General features: G+C 41.6%; 2 protein-coding genes across 2 annotated transcripts; both read left to right on the top strand.

Moving 5' to 3' along the window:
• The first annotated feature begins 205 nt into the window (after positions 1-205).
• Positions 206-3,416, top strand: LOC108926768 (H-2 class II histocompatibility antigen, A-U alpha chain-like). Its single transcript, XM_018739695.2, has 4 exons — positions 206-272; positions 550-798; positions 2,521-2,802; positions 3,292-3,416. The coding sequence occupies exons 1-4, from the start codon at positions 206-208 to the stop codon at positions 3,414-3,416; spliced, it is 723 nt and encodes a 240-aa protein (XP_018595211.2).
• Positions 3,417-7,483: 4,067 nt separating this feature from the next.
• On the top strand, positions 7,484-11,428 carry LOC108931735 (H-2 class II histocompatibility antigen, I-E beta chain-like). Its single transcript, XM_018747718.2, has 5 exons — positions 7,484-7,627; positions 9,260-9,520; positions 9,701-9,982; positions 10,947-11,060; positions 11,393-11,428. The coding sequence occupies exons 1-5, from the start codon at positions 7,567-7,569 to the stop codon at positions 11,416-11,418; spliced, it is 744 nt and encodes a 247-aa protein (XP_018603234.1). The 5' UTR covers positions 7,484-7,566; the 3' UTR covers positions 11,419-11,428.
• The last annotated feature ends 2,352 nt before the right edge of the window (positions 11,429-13,780 follow it).

Below are 13,780 nucleotides of genomic sequence, written 5' to 3'. Positions count from 1 at the left end.
TGAAACAAGGGTATCTGTCCAGCAATGCTGGGATGTATTTTCTAACTTTTTAGCAATTCCACCACAAATAACACAACTCTGTTCTGATAGGTCAATTGTTAAAGAGTGGTTTCACTTACCAGTTGTTTCCTAAAGTGCAGAGTCTGTTCGCTTCGCTTCTTAATGAAACTGTGAAATGCTGAACCTGGAAGGTCTGTAGTTAAGGATGAGTCATCCTTTGATCATCGCTCTTCTTTTGGGAGCTATATTGGGTGTCTGTTCACAAGTTCAGGGTAAGCAATGTTTCTTCATTCGTAATCTATAAATAAGTGTATATGCAGGTTTATGTAACTAAGCTGCAACTCTTTTCCTGTTCGCAGACAGATGCCATTTAAATAAAATTTTGATCATTTCAATGTATGACTTAGAACATAGCAAATGTACCTGAGGTACTGTTAATTACATCTTCTCAGTGCAAACAATAAAACCCCCTTAGAAACGTTAACAAATAAATAGTTATTTATCAGGTAAAACCAAGGAATAACAAATTTTTTTCCTGATTTTTTCCAGTGTATGTGGATATGCATGTTGTTGCCTGTCATACTAATGACATGGATCCCGAGGACGAGAAACAGCTGGATGGAAATGAAATGTATTACCTTGATTTTAAAAAGAAAGACGTTGTGATCACAAAACCGCCAAGTTTAGGACAGTTTAGCGTTCCACTCTGGGTGCAGTATGCACTGCTGATGCACAAGGTTTGCCTGTACAACCTGTATGTGGCTGTCGAAGCTGAAAACTACCCACCTGAGCAGATCGGTAGGATTCCCCTTATGCATTTTCTACAGCAGTCCTAAATTACCCTTAAAAACATTTTCATGTTAAAAACTAAATTAACTGTATACAAACAACTAACAAAACAGATAATGTTGTAGACACCCTTTTTGTTACTCATTCTAATCTCTAAAAAAAAATATATATATATTTTGTGATATTTCGTGACATATTCACATAGGACTTTGTTTACTTACACAGATTATGCTACACTTTCATACTAAAAGAATGGGAAATAAATAAAAAAATGAAATGTTAAAATGATCCACAAAATGTCACGTTAAAGTATTTTCCCTGTCATTTCACATTTTTTGAGACAGTGTTCTGAGGTCTTCAGCCAAAATGTAATATAAGATAAAGTGCATCCCAGTAAACAACACATTTGTATAACGTATTTAATGAACAAAGTTATCTAGCACAAATTGGCCCTGTGAGAAAAGTAATTTCCCTCATATATGTGATAACTGGTTGAACCAAATATCAGTTATTGAGTTTTGTCATCCAACTGGAGGCCATAGGCTCTAAAAATCTGGGTGCAAGGAAGGGAAGAGCTATCAGATGACCACCACTTGGTGGTGAATTGGATTTGACATATTGGGCCACCAACCATACAGACAGTAGAGACTAAAATGTTCTGTGAGGGTTTTTTGGGAACAACTGACAGACAGCTCAATGTGAACTTATTGAACTCTCACCTCTGAGAGAATTTCTTTGTTTTCATGAATGAGGATGGGAACATTCAGTCAGAATGGGCAGTGTTTAAGAGCTCTGTTGTAGACACATCTGCTGAAAGCTGTGGTTTGAAGGCAGGTCGTGCCTCCCATGGTATCAACTCCAGAATTGCTGGTGGTCATGAGCTATGAAGCAAGCTGCTATGTCTTAAAGTTGTTTCGGCAAGCCATTCTTATGAGGAAAAAGCATAATCGTGCTCATGCTGTTCTAAACTAGACGGGAGAAGTGCTGACCACTCCTGGGGTGACTGCTGAGCTTTGGAGGGAACACTGAGGAACTCCTCAGTCCTGCAAACAGACCCTCATGCCAGGAAGCAGTGTTTGATGTCTCTGGTGGATTAAAACCTGTTTCTGTTCCTAACATTAGGATAGCAGTATAACAACAACCCCGTAGTGGTAATGCTGCGAGGGTGAATGTCATTTGGCTATACATGTCAGCATTACTGGACAGTGTGCGGGTAGATTAAACCAAAAAAAATTAAAAATCAGCTAACATGCAGAAAGTGAATTTTTTAAAATGGTTCAGTCACCAAGCCACCAAACCTGGACCTGAATCCAATAGAAAATCTGTGACTTGAATCTGGTTGTCAACAGGCTACTCCAAGCCAACATGAAAAACCTTGAGTTATACTTCTAGGAGGAATAAGAGAAATTGACACAACACTTCAGTGCAAAGTTCATGGAAACATTAAAAATGAATAAAGGCTGTTATGATGGTAAAAGAGACATTAACTTAAGGGGTTAGAGTACTTATAACACTGTAACATAATGGCAATCTTGACTCAACAGAGTAACGTCAGAGTTATGTTTGACTACAGAGTTAAGGTTTACACAAATCATTAAGGGTAACGATTATTCAGAGGTGAAAATCCTAATAATATCCTTTTGTAACCAGTGTACGTATAGCACCCAGACTCTCTGCGCTTAACAACTTATGTAGATGCAAATTTTGTAACGGACTGTTTAATGATTACAGATCCTCCTGAAGTCATAGTTTATCCCAGGAATAAGGTTTTACTTGGCAGAAGAAACAAGTTGATCTGCTTTGTGAACAACTTCTTCCCACCACCTGTGAAAGTGAAGTGGACTAAGAATAATGTGGAGGTGACAGAGGGGGTCACTCTGAGTCGCTACTACCCCAACAAGGATTTCACCTTCAGACAGTACTCTACTGTACCCATCACCCCACAGGAGGGGGATGTTTACTCCTGCACTGTGGAGCACAACGGGCTTCCTGAACCTGAAACCAGGTTCTGGGGTAAGATTTCTGCAATATTCATAGTAAAGCAAATCATTTGAAGAAGCAAAACAAAACTTCATGGCAAACATACATTTCCACCATTGAGATAGACCTTTTCTCACTGATACAAAGAGTATGAGAGGGAACTGTGGAAGGAGAGAACAGTACTAGATCTCTTTCTGCAGTCTTTTATCATATAAAGCCTTTTTTATATTTTGGAGGTAAATTGTGTACAACACAGATTTAATCAAAGAAAATTTGTTAAACATTTGAAAGAGTGAATGATTTATTTATTTTAATATGGATTAAAACAATAAAAATTTCAAGTGTTACCAAGCTTTCCTAAATAACTTATAATTTCTTCATTCATCCCTTCCATCTTGGTTTAAAACTCTTTATTATATAAGTAAATAATTTAAACTGTTGCACACATTTAACCTAAAATATATACAATAAAACCTTTTTACAAAGTGACATGATTGAAACTATTTGTCATTGTCCTGACAGAGCTGGAAATCCACGAGGTGTCAGACACTAGAGAAACAGCTTTGTGTGGAGTTGGACTGACGCTTGCTCTACTGGGTGTTGGAATTGGAACTTTCTTTGTTATAAAAGGAAAAAACTTAAATTAGGAAAGGTATGTATGCAGTATTATACAGAGAATTCAGGTGATGTGATTATTATTAAAAATGCAGTATCATTTGTGGAGCTTCACAGAACCTGGGCCAATTGGATGCAGGATCAAACCCAGCTCAGTCTGTGTGTGGTTTGCATGCTTTCCATATGTCTGAAAGACATACAGTTGAGGCTGGACACTCTAAATTACCCATAATGCACGTGTATCTACCTTGTGACAGACTGGTGTCTCATACAGGATGTACCCCCTTAGCCCATTGCTTATGGATTCTGGGATAAACAACATTTTTGGAGTAGGAAAAGGAGAGCCTTGGCGAGGGACAGTTGGTAGTGTAGTGGTTTGTGCTATTTCCCTTGGCTCTAAAGGTTGCAGGTTCAATCCTCACATCTTGCTATAGTGGAGCAAGGTACTTACCCTAAATTATTCCAGTAAAAATTACCCAGCTGTTATAAATGAGTAAATAACTCCAACCTTAAGATTATAAAATAGACAAAAGTGTCAGCTAAATCAATAAAGGTAGTTACAGCTTGTGTACCACCACAAAAGGGTGCCTTTTTATTTAGGCCTCTTACTGGCAAATACAACTTGTGTAGTGAGACATTGCAACATTACATGGATTTTTTATCCAAAATGTTAAGGTCCAGGTGGAACTATACCGGATCAGGTCACCTTGAAAAAGGCCTCGGTTTAAACCTTACATCAGAGAAATAAAAGCCGTAATTATTCAGTTTTCAGTGCATTCCGCAGTGCATCAGATGTCACCAGAAGCAAGAAAGAGGGCCACTGGTTTGCTGCAGGGAAGTATGTCATATGCCAACACTGCCAGACACTATGGATTAAGCTGCTTCACTGTGTCCCTGACTGCAGGTTTCAGTCGACCAGCAGGACAGATGCCGATCCAAAATCCGGTCACCCTCAAGTGACCCCACCAAAGCAGGACCAGCACATCACACTGGACCATGCTTAAGATTGTTTCAGATCTGCTACCCATACCGTTGCTGAAACTGCTGGCTGGCACAGTGCTCGCATCAGTGTCAGGATAGTGAGGGAGAAGCTCCATTCTGCTGCCCTTAGTCTATCCTAACTCATGCCAGGGCTCCATCTGTTCCTCACACAGTCAGCAATATCATTTTTTTCCAAAATTCACAGTTAAAGTTACTTTGTTTATAGTGACACACACATAGATTGTAGATTATACGAATATAGATTATTATTCATGAAATGGTAATCATTCACATGAGATTCCTGTTATGCTTACTACATCAGCTAGGAGCGTTCTCATGCAACGTATCATATGATGGCACAATGTAAAAGTCAAAGCGAATGTCAGAACATGAAGAATGCAGCAGTTATACAACAGCGCACCTGTCTGTGCATGTGGCATTTTCACTTGCAAGGATGGTTGCATTTAACCCGCCTCAACTTTTTTTCCCTCACTGTGCACTTTCTGATCTATGGGAAAAGATGGTGTGAATATTTCTACAAACTGGACCTGTTACCCTGTGTGCTTTTGGCCTCATAATTTTGGCATGCATGGCTGTGATTTTTTTTCCACTCTGTAACCTACACACACTGTATCTGTATCTATTGCCTTGAAAACAGATAACACTGAAGCTCATACCACAACATCCTTAGAGGACTCAGGAGCAGAGTGTCATTCTTTGTGGTCAGAAATGCAATGAAGTCTATAATTTTGCTAACTGGAGCCACCTCTTGCCCTTACTGCTTTTTGAGCTCCTATGTTATCATCTGCTAAATCCCTCATTTTCCAGTGCGGTGGACATTGTGCAGGGAGGGCAAGCACTCTTCAGCTCACTGTTACTGGCAGTAAGGTGTGAATCATCAGCAGTAACTGGCATTCTTTTTACATATTCTCTTAAAGGAATCTATAGCTGCAGTCATTACAACTGGTTACAAAATCAGTTCTGGGGATTACAAAGTTGGTGATAAAACATGTAACATGGTGAGTTTAATAAACTGTACAAGAAGCCAGAACTGTAAGCATGCAGTCCAGGAGTAGATACTTGCCAGGAATTCGAGAGCCTCCTGCTAAGCCTTTTCTGACACTTTAGTTGGATTTGAATCCAAGTCTGTTTGCACAGCCAAGGATGTTGTGAGGTGTTACTTTCATGAATTATATTAACTTTACTTTATTTAACAGACGCTTTTCCCTGAAGCAACTTCCAGTGAACGTTATGTAGTGTCATCAGCCCACAGACCTTATTTACCAAGGTGACTTACACTGCTAGATACACTACTTACGATGGGTCACTCATCCATACATCAGTGGAACACACACACTCTCTCTATTACTCACACACCATGGGTGAAGTGGAACAGCATGCTTTTAGACTGTGGCAGGAATCCAGAATACCCAGAAGAGACCCATGCAAACAAGAGGAAAACATCAAAATTTCACTCATACTGAGTGGGGATTGAACCCATGCCATCTTGGACCACCCAGGCATTGTGAGACAGCATTGCTACTTGCTGTGACACCCAATTCCCATGGATAAGTCAGAACACAAGTGCAGAGGTTTGTCAGCAGAACTGAGCAGATGTGCAATGGGGAGCTGAAGTTCTTCATGAGAACATGGGGACGGGAAGATACTCGTGAGCTTACGGGCTGTTATAGCAGGCAAGGATCTGAGGAGCAAGGACAATGGGCAAGGACAAGAGACAGCATGCAGTCTCAATAAAATTCTGAACTGTTTGTGGGTTGGCTTTGGTCTTTTAAAGACCTGTCTGATGTAACATAGGTGTGCTGTATTCTGCCAGGTGAATTGGAGCAGGACCTCTGGTGATCACAGGAAGTACTGCACACATTGACCATGACAACTAGTGAGGTTCCACCATAACTTGTGTGTTAAACACACGCACACACACACACACACACACACACACACACACACACACACACACACACACACACACACACATATTTTCTGAAACCACCTGTCCCATGCGGGGTCACGGGGAACCGGAGCCTAACCCGGCAACACAGGTCGTAAGGCTGGAGGGGGAGGGGACACACCCAGGAGGGGGCACCGTTTAAACACTGTAATATAATCAATATAATCATTGGTGATATCATGAAATATTTAGCTGATCAAGCCCTCCGTGGAGAGTGGATCTAATAAGGATCTCTGTCAATAAAAAGGAATATTATTAATAAAGTGCTGAAGGTAGCCCAGACATTTTTCAGAAAATATTTGCAAGGGGGGTGTGTGGTGGTGCAGTGGGCTTGACCAGGTCCTGCTCTCTGGTGGGTCTGGGGTTTGAGTCCTGTTTGCGACAGACTGATGTCCCGTCCTGGGTGTATCCCCTCCCGCAACCCTGTATGAGACAAGCGGTGTCAGATGATCATCATGATGTGTGTGTATTTGCAAGGGATTCACTAAATTAAAGCTGAAATTTATATTTATAGAAATGAATTATCCAGCGTGGCCATCCTCACACACGCAATGGCATCACGTGTCTCGGGGGGAATCAGAATGCCTGCAGAGAAAGGAAACCCACGCTGATTCCACACAGACTGAAACAGGAGACTGAAACAGGACTAGAACCCACGCACTGAATCACTGAGGCCGCCGTTTCTCTCGTTACTTTGTAACTATGTTCACAATGTTTGGTGACCACAGTGTGGTTGCACTTAATTTCCACCGCCCGGGTTGTAACTTCTGAATTTCCGCGCGTTTTCTAGTCTTAAACAGACCGGCGGAGAAACTGTGCGTCGCACTTGGTTTCCCAAGGGCTGTTTAAATTATTGCGCCACTATTATTTCATGCTGAAAGAGACGAAAACGAAATGCTAAAAAAAAAAAAAAAATCACACATTGATAAACCCATATTTTCCCACCTGTATAAACCGACAAATCATTTGAACGAAGGGACGCGGTTTAGCCGGGACGGTTCGCCGTCCTGTCCAGCCTGCGCTGCGCTTTTACACACGTCGGCTATGACAGAACATCCAACCTGGTAACGAGTGACGTGTCGCTCTTACCGAGATCCCCTCCTTGGCTTTTCTCAGTCTAGACACAGCAACGCAGGCGCGGGTGGATTTCTCTCTGATCATACTACGAGCCGAGTGGAGTGGAGTGGAGGTGTCGGCGAACTGCGCTGAAACGCACACACACTGAGATCATCATGACGTGCGTATTTGTGCGCTGCTTTGCGCTGCTCGCGCTGCCCTTACTGCCCGCGTCTGGTGAGTAACTGACTGATTCAGTGACTGACTGGTGTGATGATGATTGATGGGCTTTTTCTGTCCGCTGTAATAAACATCATCATCATCATCGTGTGTTGCTGGAGAACAGCGGTTACGTTACCTGGATTGAATGCATATTCACGTGCAAGTTACTTTTTAATGTAAACTGATTGTTCAGTCCATCGCAGCTGTGTTAAACACAGTTACAGCAGTCTGCTTGTTATTACGAAACACTACAGTCCCAGTCGAGAAAGGAGAATGATTTATGTCAGATTTGAATCCTTTAGGCTAGCTGACGCTTTCTCCAAAAGCAACTTACAATTACTTACCCATTTTATACAATTTGGTAATTTTTACTGGAGCCATTTAGGATAAGTACATGCGGTTGAGTGGGAATCGAACCTGTGGTGGTAAATCTAGCTACTGCACTACTGTCCTAAACCAGGGAGGCGTTTCCGTGCGAAATTCTCCAATTGCTGTGTATGATACAATTCAGAGTAAATCTTATTGTTACATGTTTGCAGCAAAACCTCAGTGTTTACATGCAAGTGCAGGAGTTTCCGAGCCTGTTGAACCAGTGTTTGTACAGAAATGACCGAACTCCCCCAGTAAATTACCTCCTGTTTAGTATGAATATTTAACACTGTACACATTTACGAGATTTTAGGTGTGTGAATGTTGTGTTCCTTCTGTATTTTTGTAATAAGCTGACAATACATGACAGGACATTTTAAACCCTCTCGGGAGATGAAGCAGGATTTCAGTTTGTCATTAGTTATTTCATTAATTTTTTTTTCTTTATCTGAAATAACTATTGGGTAAAGTTAACTTAATACGTTTCACAGAACACATTGAAAATGACAATAAAACTAGTGCTTCACTGACAAATATGCAAAATGCACACACACACACAATGTCTACAACCACTTATCCCGTGCGGGGTCGCAGTGAACCAGAGCCTAACCCTGTAAGACAGGGGACACAACCAGGACAGGATGCCAGTCCATCACAAGGCACCCCCCAGGCAGGACTCAAACCCCAGACCCACATGTAGAATTCAGTTCCAAGTAAATCAACTGTCCATAAATGATCCTAACATTGAATTCAACGATTCTGTGTTTCAAATGTCATGTGGCAAGAAAACATTCCCCACACCATTACATCACCACAACCAACCTGAACTGTTGTCATGTTTGACACAAGCAGGCTAGAAACAGGTAGGTAGTGGACCCAATTGCAGGTTGGTTTTAATCTTTCAGTGAGGTTCATAGGACTGGACATAAAAAAAGCCAGGGACAGGCAAAGGTTTTGCAAAGCACGAACATCACAATACAGGAAATCCGAAGGTCAGTAGTCAGGGAAAACAGGTGAGAGTCAGAAACCAGGAACAGGGGACCAAACAAGGCAAAGCCACTGATACTGCAAAACCACAAAAGTGTTTGCAAGAATCCACATCATGATGTGGACTCAGAGCTCCTTATATCCCAGTGGTTCAGTTAACCGCAGGTGCTTCGCTCGTTCCTGGGGGCATGACAACCGTTTGCCCAAGGCAGGGTGGGTCCATGGATTCATGCTATTTAAGCCAAATTCTCACCCTACCATCTGCATGTGTGTATTTGTATTTTTTAACAGATGGTTATTTCCACTGTATACAAAGAGAATGCCATTTTACCTCCGACCTCAAGGATGTTGAGTTCATTGACAGGTACATTTTTAACAAAGTTGAGTATGCACGATACAACAGCACTCTCAATAAGTATGTGGGGTACACAGAACATGGAATTTACAATGCAGAGATATGGAATCAAGATGGAATTAATGACCAGGAGCATACCAACCTGGATGGGTATTGCAGACCCAATGCAGAAGTGGAGTTAACAGACATGCCTAGAGGTGAGTAGCTCTATACTGTGTATAAAAAACAAATATTAACCCTTACTAACTTTTTATAAATGGTTTATCTGAGCTGTTGCAAGTAGAGATTATAGCGCACTGCATTTATATGATTAATGAGGAACTTAGCTAGGGTTTCTTTTTATCAATTGTTTAAATTAATCTTCTTGTACATTTCAGTTGAACCTTCTGTAGAGGTTTTGTCTGTAAAACCAGGCAGTCAAAGACATGCCATCATGCTGGTGTGCAGTGCGTATGACTTCCATCCGAAGGGAATCAAACTGTCTTGGCTGAGAGATGGGAAGGAGGTGAAGACTGATGTGACTTCCACTGAAGAGCTCTATGATGGAGACTGGTACTATCAGATACACTCTTACCTGGAGCTCACACCCAAATCTGGAGAGACCATCGCCTGCCAGGTGGAACACAGCAGCCTTCCTCACCCTAAGGTCTTCAAATGGGGTAATAAGTGATCAAGAACAGCAACAGCTCTATTATATGTTATGTATATTACCACTCGGACAATAGTGACTCATGTTCTCTGCAGTAGGAATGGTTCTCTAATGTTGCCCTTGGGAATCTTACCAGAATATTACTTTCCAGTGCCTCTTAGGTATTAATTCTGGCAATATATTTGAACAAATTGACAAGGTAGAAAACTTTTAACAAGAGTTTTGGCTAAATGGGTTTTAAGGCATAGGCCAATTTATTTGATTTTTATGATTTCAGCATTTTTTCCAGAAGAATGCAATGATCAAATGTATCAACATGCATAAGACCCAGTGTTTGTACTACATTTCCATCATTGCTTCTCCAAATGTCAAAATGCATTATTACAATGCTTGTGTCAGTCAAACATAGTGGAGAAAGCAGCTCAGGAGCTGTGAGGCATCAGTTTTACCCCCTGTGCTACTGGGTCCCCTATGTGAAGTACAGGTGAATGGATATATGTGGATAGTTGTAATTATGGATATGTATTGTCAGACTCCCTCCCTGCCAGCCTTATGCCTTGTGTTACCGGGTTAGGCTCCGGCTCCCCGCGACCCCGTATGGGACAAGTGGTTTGTTTGTTTGTGTGTGTGTGTGTGTGTGTGTGTGTGTGTGTGTGTGTGTGTGTGTTGTCAGACCAATGGCTTGACCTCTAAATTCATTTCAATACACATCACAAATAGTTGTAGTTTTTAACACTTATTTTAATGGTCAAGCCCATGCTTTAAGGTTAAACAAAATGATAAATTTACACCTTTGTACTTTAGGGGTTATCCACGTTACTACTGAGGGCTTTTGCTAGTCATCACCGCATCACTGCATTTATCGCTTCAAAAATAGGTGTCGTTAAATACATTGTTTGTTAAACTGAGCTCTAGATCAACGTCTAATTAAAAACATAACACATACAAATTAATTCTAATTAAACCATTTTCAGATCCCTCAATCTCTAATGGGGCCAGAAATAAAGTGGTCATTGGGGCTTCTGGAGGGGTTTTGGGACTGATCTTCACACTTGCTGGTGTGATTTATTACAAGAAAAAATCCAGAGGTGAGATGGTAAAACTACTACTTTTGTGCATAGTCATTTTTCATTTGAAAAATGTGCATTTGAAAATGATGTATTACCCTTTTTAAAAGATTTATGTGTATAAACCTGACAAGGCTGAATATAGAGGACTGTACATACAGTCAGTCTCTTTAAAGCAGGCACTGTCATATTTAGTTATGCATCACAATGATAACTCACATGTAAGCCTAGAAATGAATTTAATTAAAATACACACAGGGTATAACATCTTTTCCTGTGTATCTTGAATGTAATGTTGTATTTACTAGACATTTAATGTTGATATTATTTATTATGTTTGTTTTATTTTACAGGGAGAATCCTGGTACCAGCAAGTTAGCCTTGGATATATTGTAGTTGTTATTTTATTTAAAATAATAAGTACAGTATACATAGCTGGGTAATATAAAGCATATGGGGTTGTGAAGTATATGGGGGCAGTAGGTCAGGCCCAGCTCAGATATCATCGTAATATATATAGGGTATCAAGTAGGGTACATATAGTCCTGCCAAGGAGTTTAGAGATTCTACAATGTTATCTATCTGGCAAGTTAAGTGAGTGCTGCGTATCTTTTCACACAGGAGAGGGCATCATTAATTCACTCACTCACTATTGGTAACTGCTTGTCCTGGGCAGGGTTGCAGTGGTCCAGAGCCTGTCCTGGAATCAATGGGTACAAAGAAAGGGGGGGTACAACTTGGATGGAACATCAGTCAGTCACACTATAGAAACACATATGCATTCACACACTATGGGTAATTTAGAGAGTCCAGTTCATCTGAATTGCATGTCTTTGGACTTTGAGAGGAAAGCAACTCAGACACATGGAGAACATGCAAACTCCACACAGACTGAGCTACATTTGAATCTATCCTCAAGCAGCCCAGGCGCTGTGAGGCGCCAGTGCTGCTCGCTGGGCCACTGTACCACCTTGTCATTCATTGTTTAAGGTAAATTAATACAAAGGTTAATAATTATGTAAAACTGTCATTACTATTCTGCACAGTCCAGTGCATTACTAGTATAGTAATTAGTTTTTGAGTGTCTGATTTTTGCCATGATATAATAGCAAGAAGTCTAATTGTAATTCTAATTGTGTGCATTTAAGTTGCTTTAAAGTATGTGATTAATAAAAATAGCATGGTGGTACAGTGGGAATATATAAATTCTGTATATATTGAGCCAGATTGAAACCTATGGCCCAAAAGCCCATGCACTGTGCTTTGCCACAGTTGAGAGAGTTTTTAGAATGTTTTTTAAAACATTTTTTGTGTATGGTAACGTATGACAACATACAAAAAATGTGTTGTTACAAATATTGACGATAAGAAGTGACACACCCCCAACAGACTGAGAAAATGAAAAGCTGTCAAGAAAAATGCTGTTAGTGTCTGAGAGGAACCTATTCACTTAAAACAATTCAACAGTTCAATACTTTTAAATCCATTCGCTATTTTTAGCTTTATGACTTTTCTCAGAAGCTTCTTTATTCTAAAAGAATTTCCACAACATGTCTCTAAACTGCATAGCTGAAAAAAACAGCTTACTCATCTGTCACGTCCTACGGGGCTACTGCCCCTCCTGGTCAGAGGCGACGCCACTCATTGCCGCTAGGGAACAGCCACATATCAGCTCACAGTCTCATAGGATACGGAGGTATAAAAGGAGCAAGCGGAGCAGAACCGATTGCGGATTCTTAATCAGCGGTTCCATTGTGCTCTCTTGGCGTTTAGTAGTCTCTTGTTCCCTTAGTCTGTTTCCTAGGCGTTCATGTTCCAGTCCCGAGTGCCCGTCCTGTCAGTTCCTGCCTCTTGTTCTCCAGTCCTGGTCCAGTGTTCCAGCCCGGTATTTCGTCACGTCTTGGGGTTGCAGTCATGCTCACAGAGTAGCGTTTCACTGTTCACCGTAGTTCAAACACCGTGTGTGTTTCCTGGTCTTGTGTTTCCTGTTTCACTTCCACCGAGTGTCTTACAGTATGCACAGTGCACTTTTAACATCACCCTGCACATGAGGTCATTTTACGTTTCGTCCGTGTTCGGACGTAATAGCAACGCACGTCCGTGTCGGACTCCCGTCCGGTCGCTGCAGTAGAATCCGCCTGCTAATATGACTTCAGCAGAATGGCGTGAACTGGCAGAGCTGACAAAGGCAAACCAAGAACAACTCAGGGTTTGTACAAACGTCGCTCACCGCATAACGGATCGCTTGGTGTGGCTGACACGACTCATCAGTCGCCGTGGGCATGGCGCCAATCCGACCAGTTCACAAGCGCATTATTGGCAGACATGTCCTCCTGCTGCCGCCTCGTGTCCCCGCGCTGAGCATGCGGCTGCCCTATATGACAGTAAGCCGGCACAAGCACGCCACACTGTCAGCTACGTAACGCTCGAAGAACAGTGCGTCAGACAGGGAGCCATACGACTTGGTAGCTGGCGTTTGATGGAGGAAAGGAGGCGCCGTTTTCTGCAACGCTTGTGCTTTTACTGTGGAGCTGCGGATCACGTTCAGGTTTCCTGTCCAGTGCGGCCATCCCGTGGATCCCAATGGACCGACTTACTGGTGAGTGATGTATCTCTCAGTATCTCCCTGTTGATATTACCAGTTACATTATCCTGGGGTTTGCAGCGGCAGGAAACAAAAGCTATGGTAGACAGTGGCGCTGTGGGCAATTTCATAGATTACGATATTGCTGCGTCCTGGG

Source organism: Scleropages formosus, chromosome 18 (assembly GCF_900964775.1).
Source record: "Scleropages formosus chromosome 18, fSclFor1.1, whole genome shotgun sequence".
In the NCBI taxonomy this organism is placed as follows: Eukaryota; Metazoa; Chordata; class Actinopteri; order Osteoglossiformes; family Osteoglossidae; genus Scleropages; species Scleropages formosus.
Note: the sequence above shows the minus strand (reverse complement) of the source record. Positions and strands in the feature narration are given on the sequence as shown.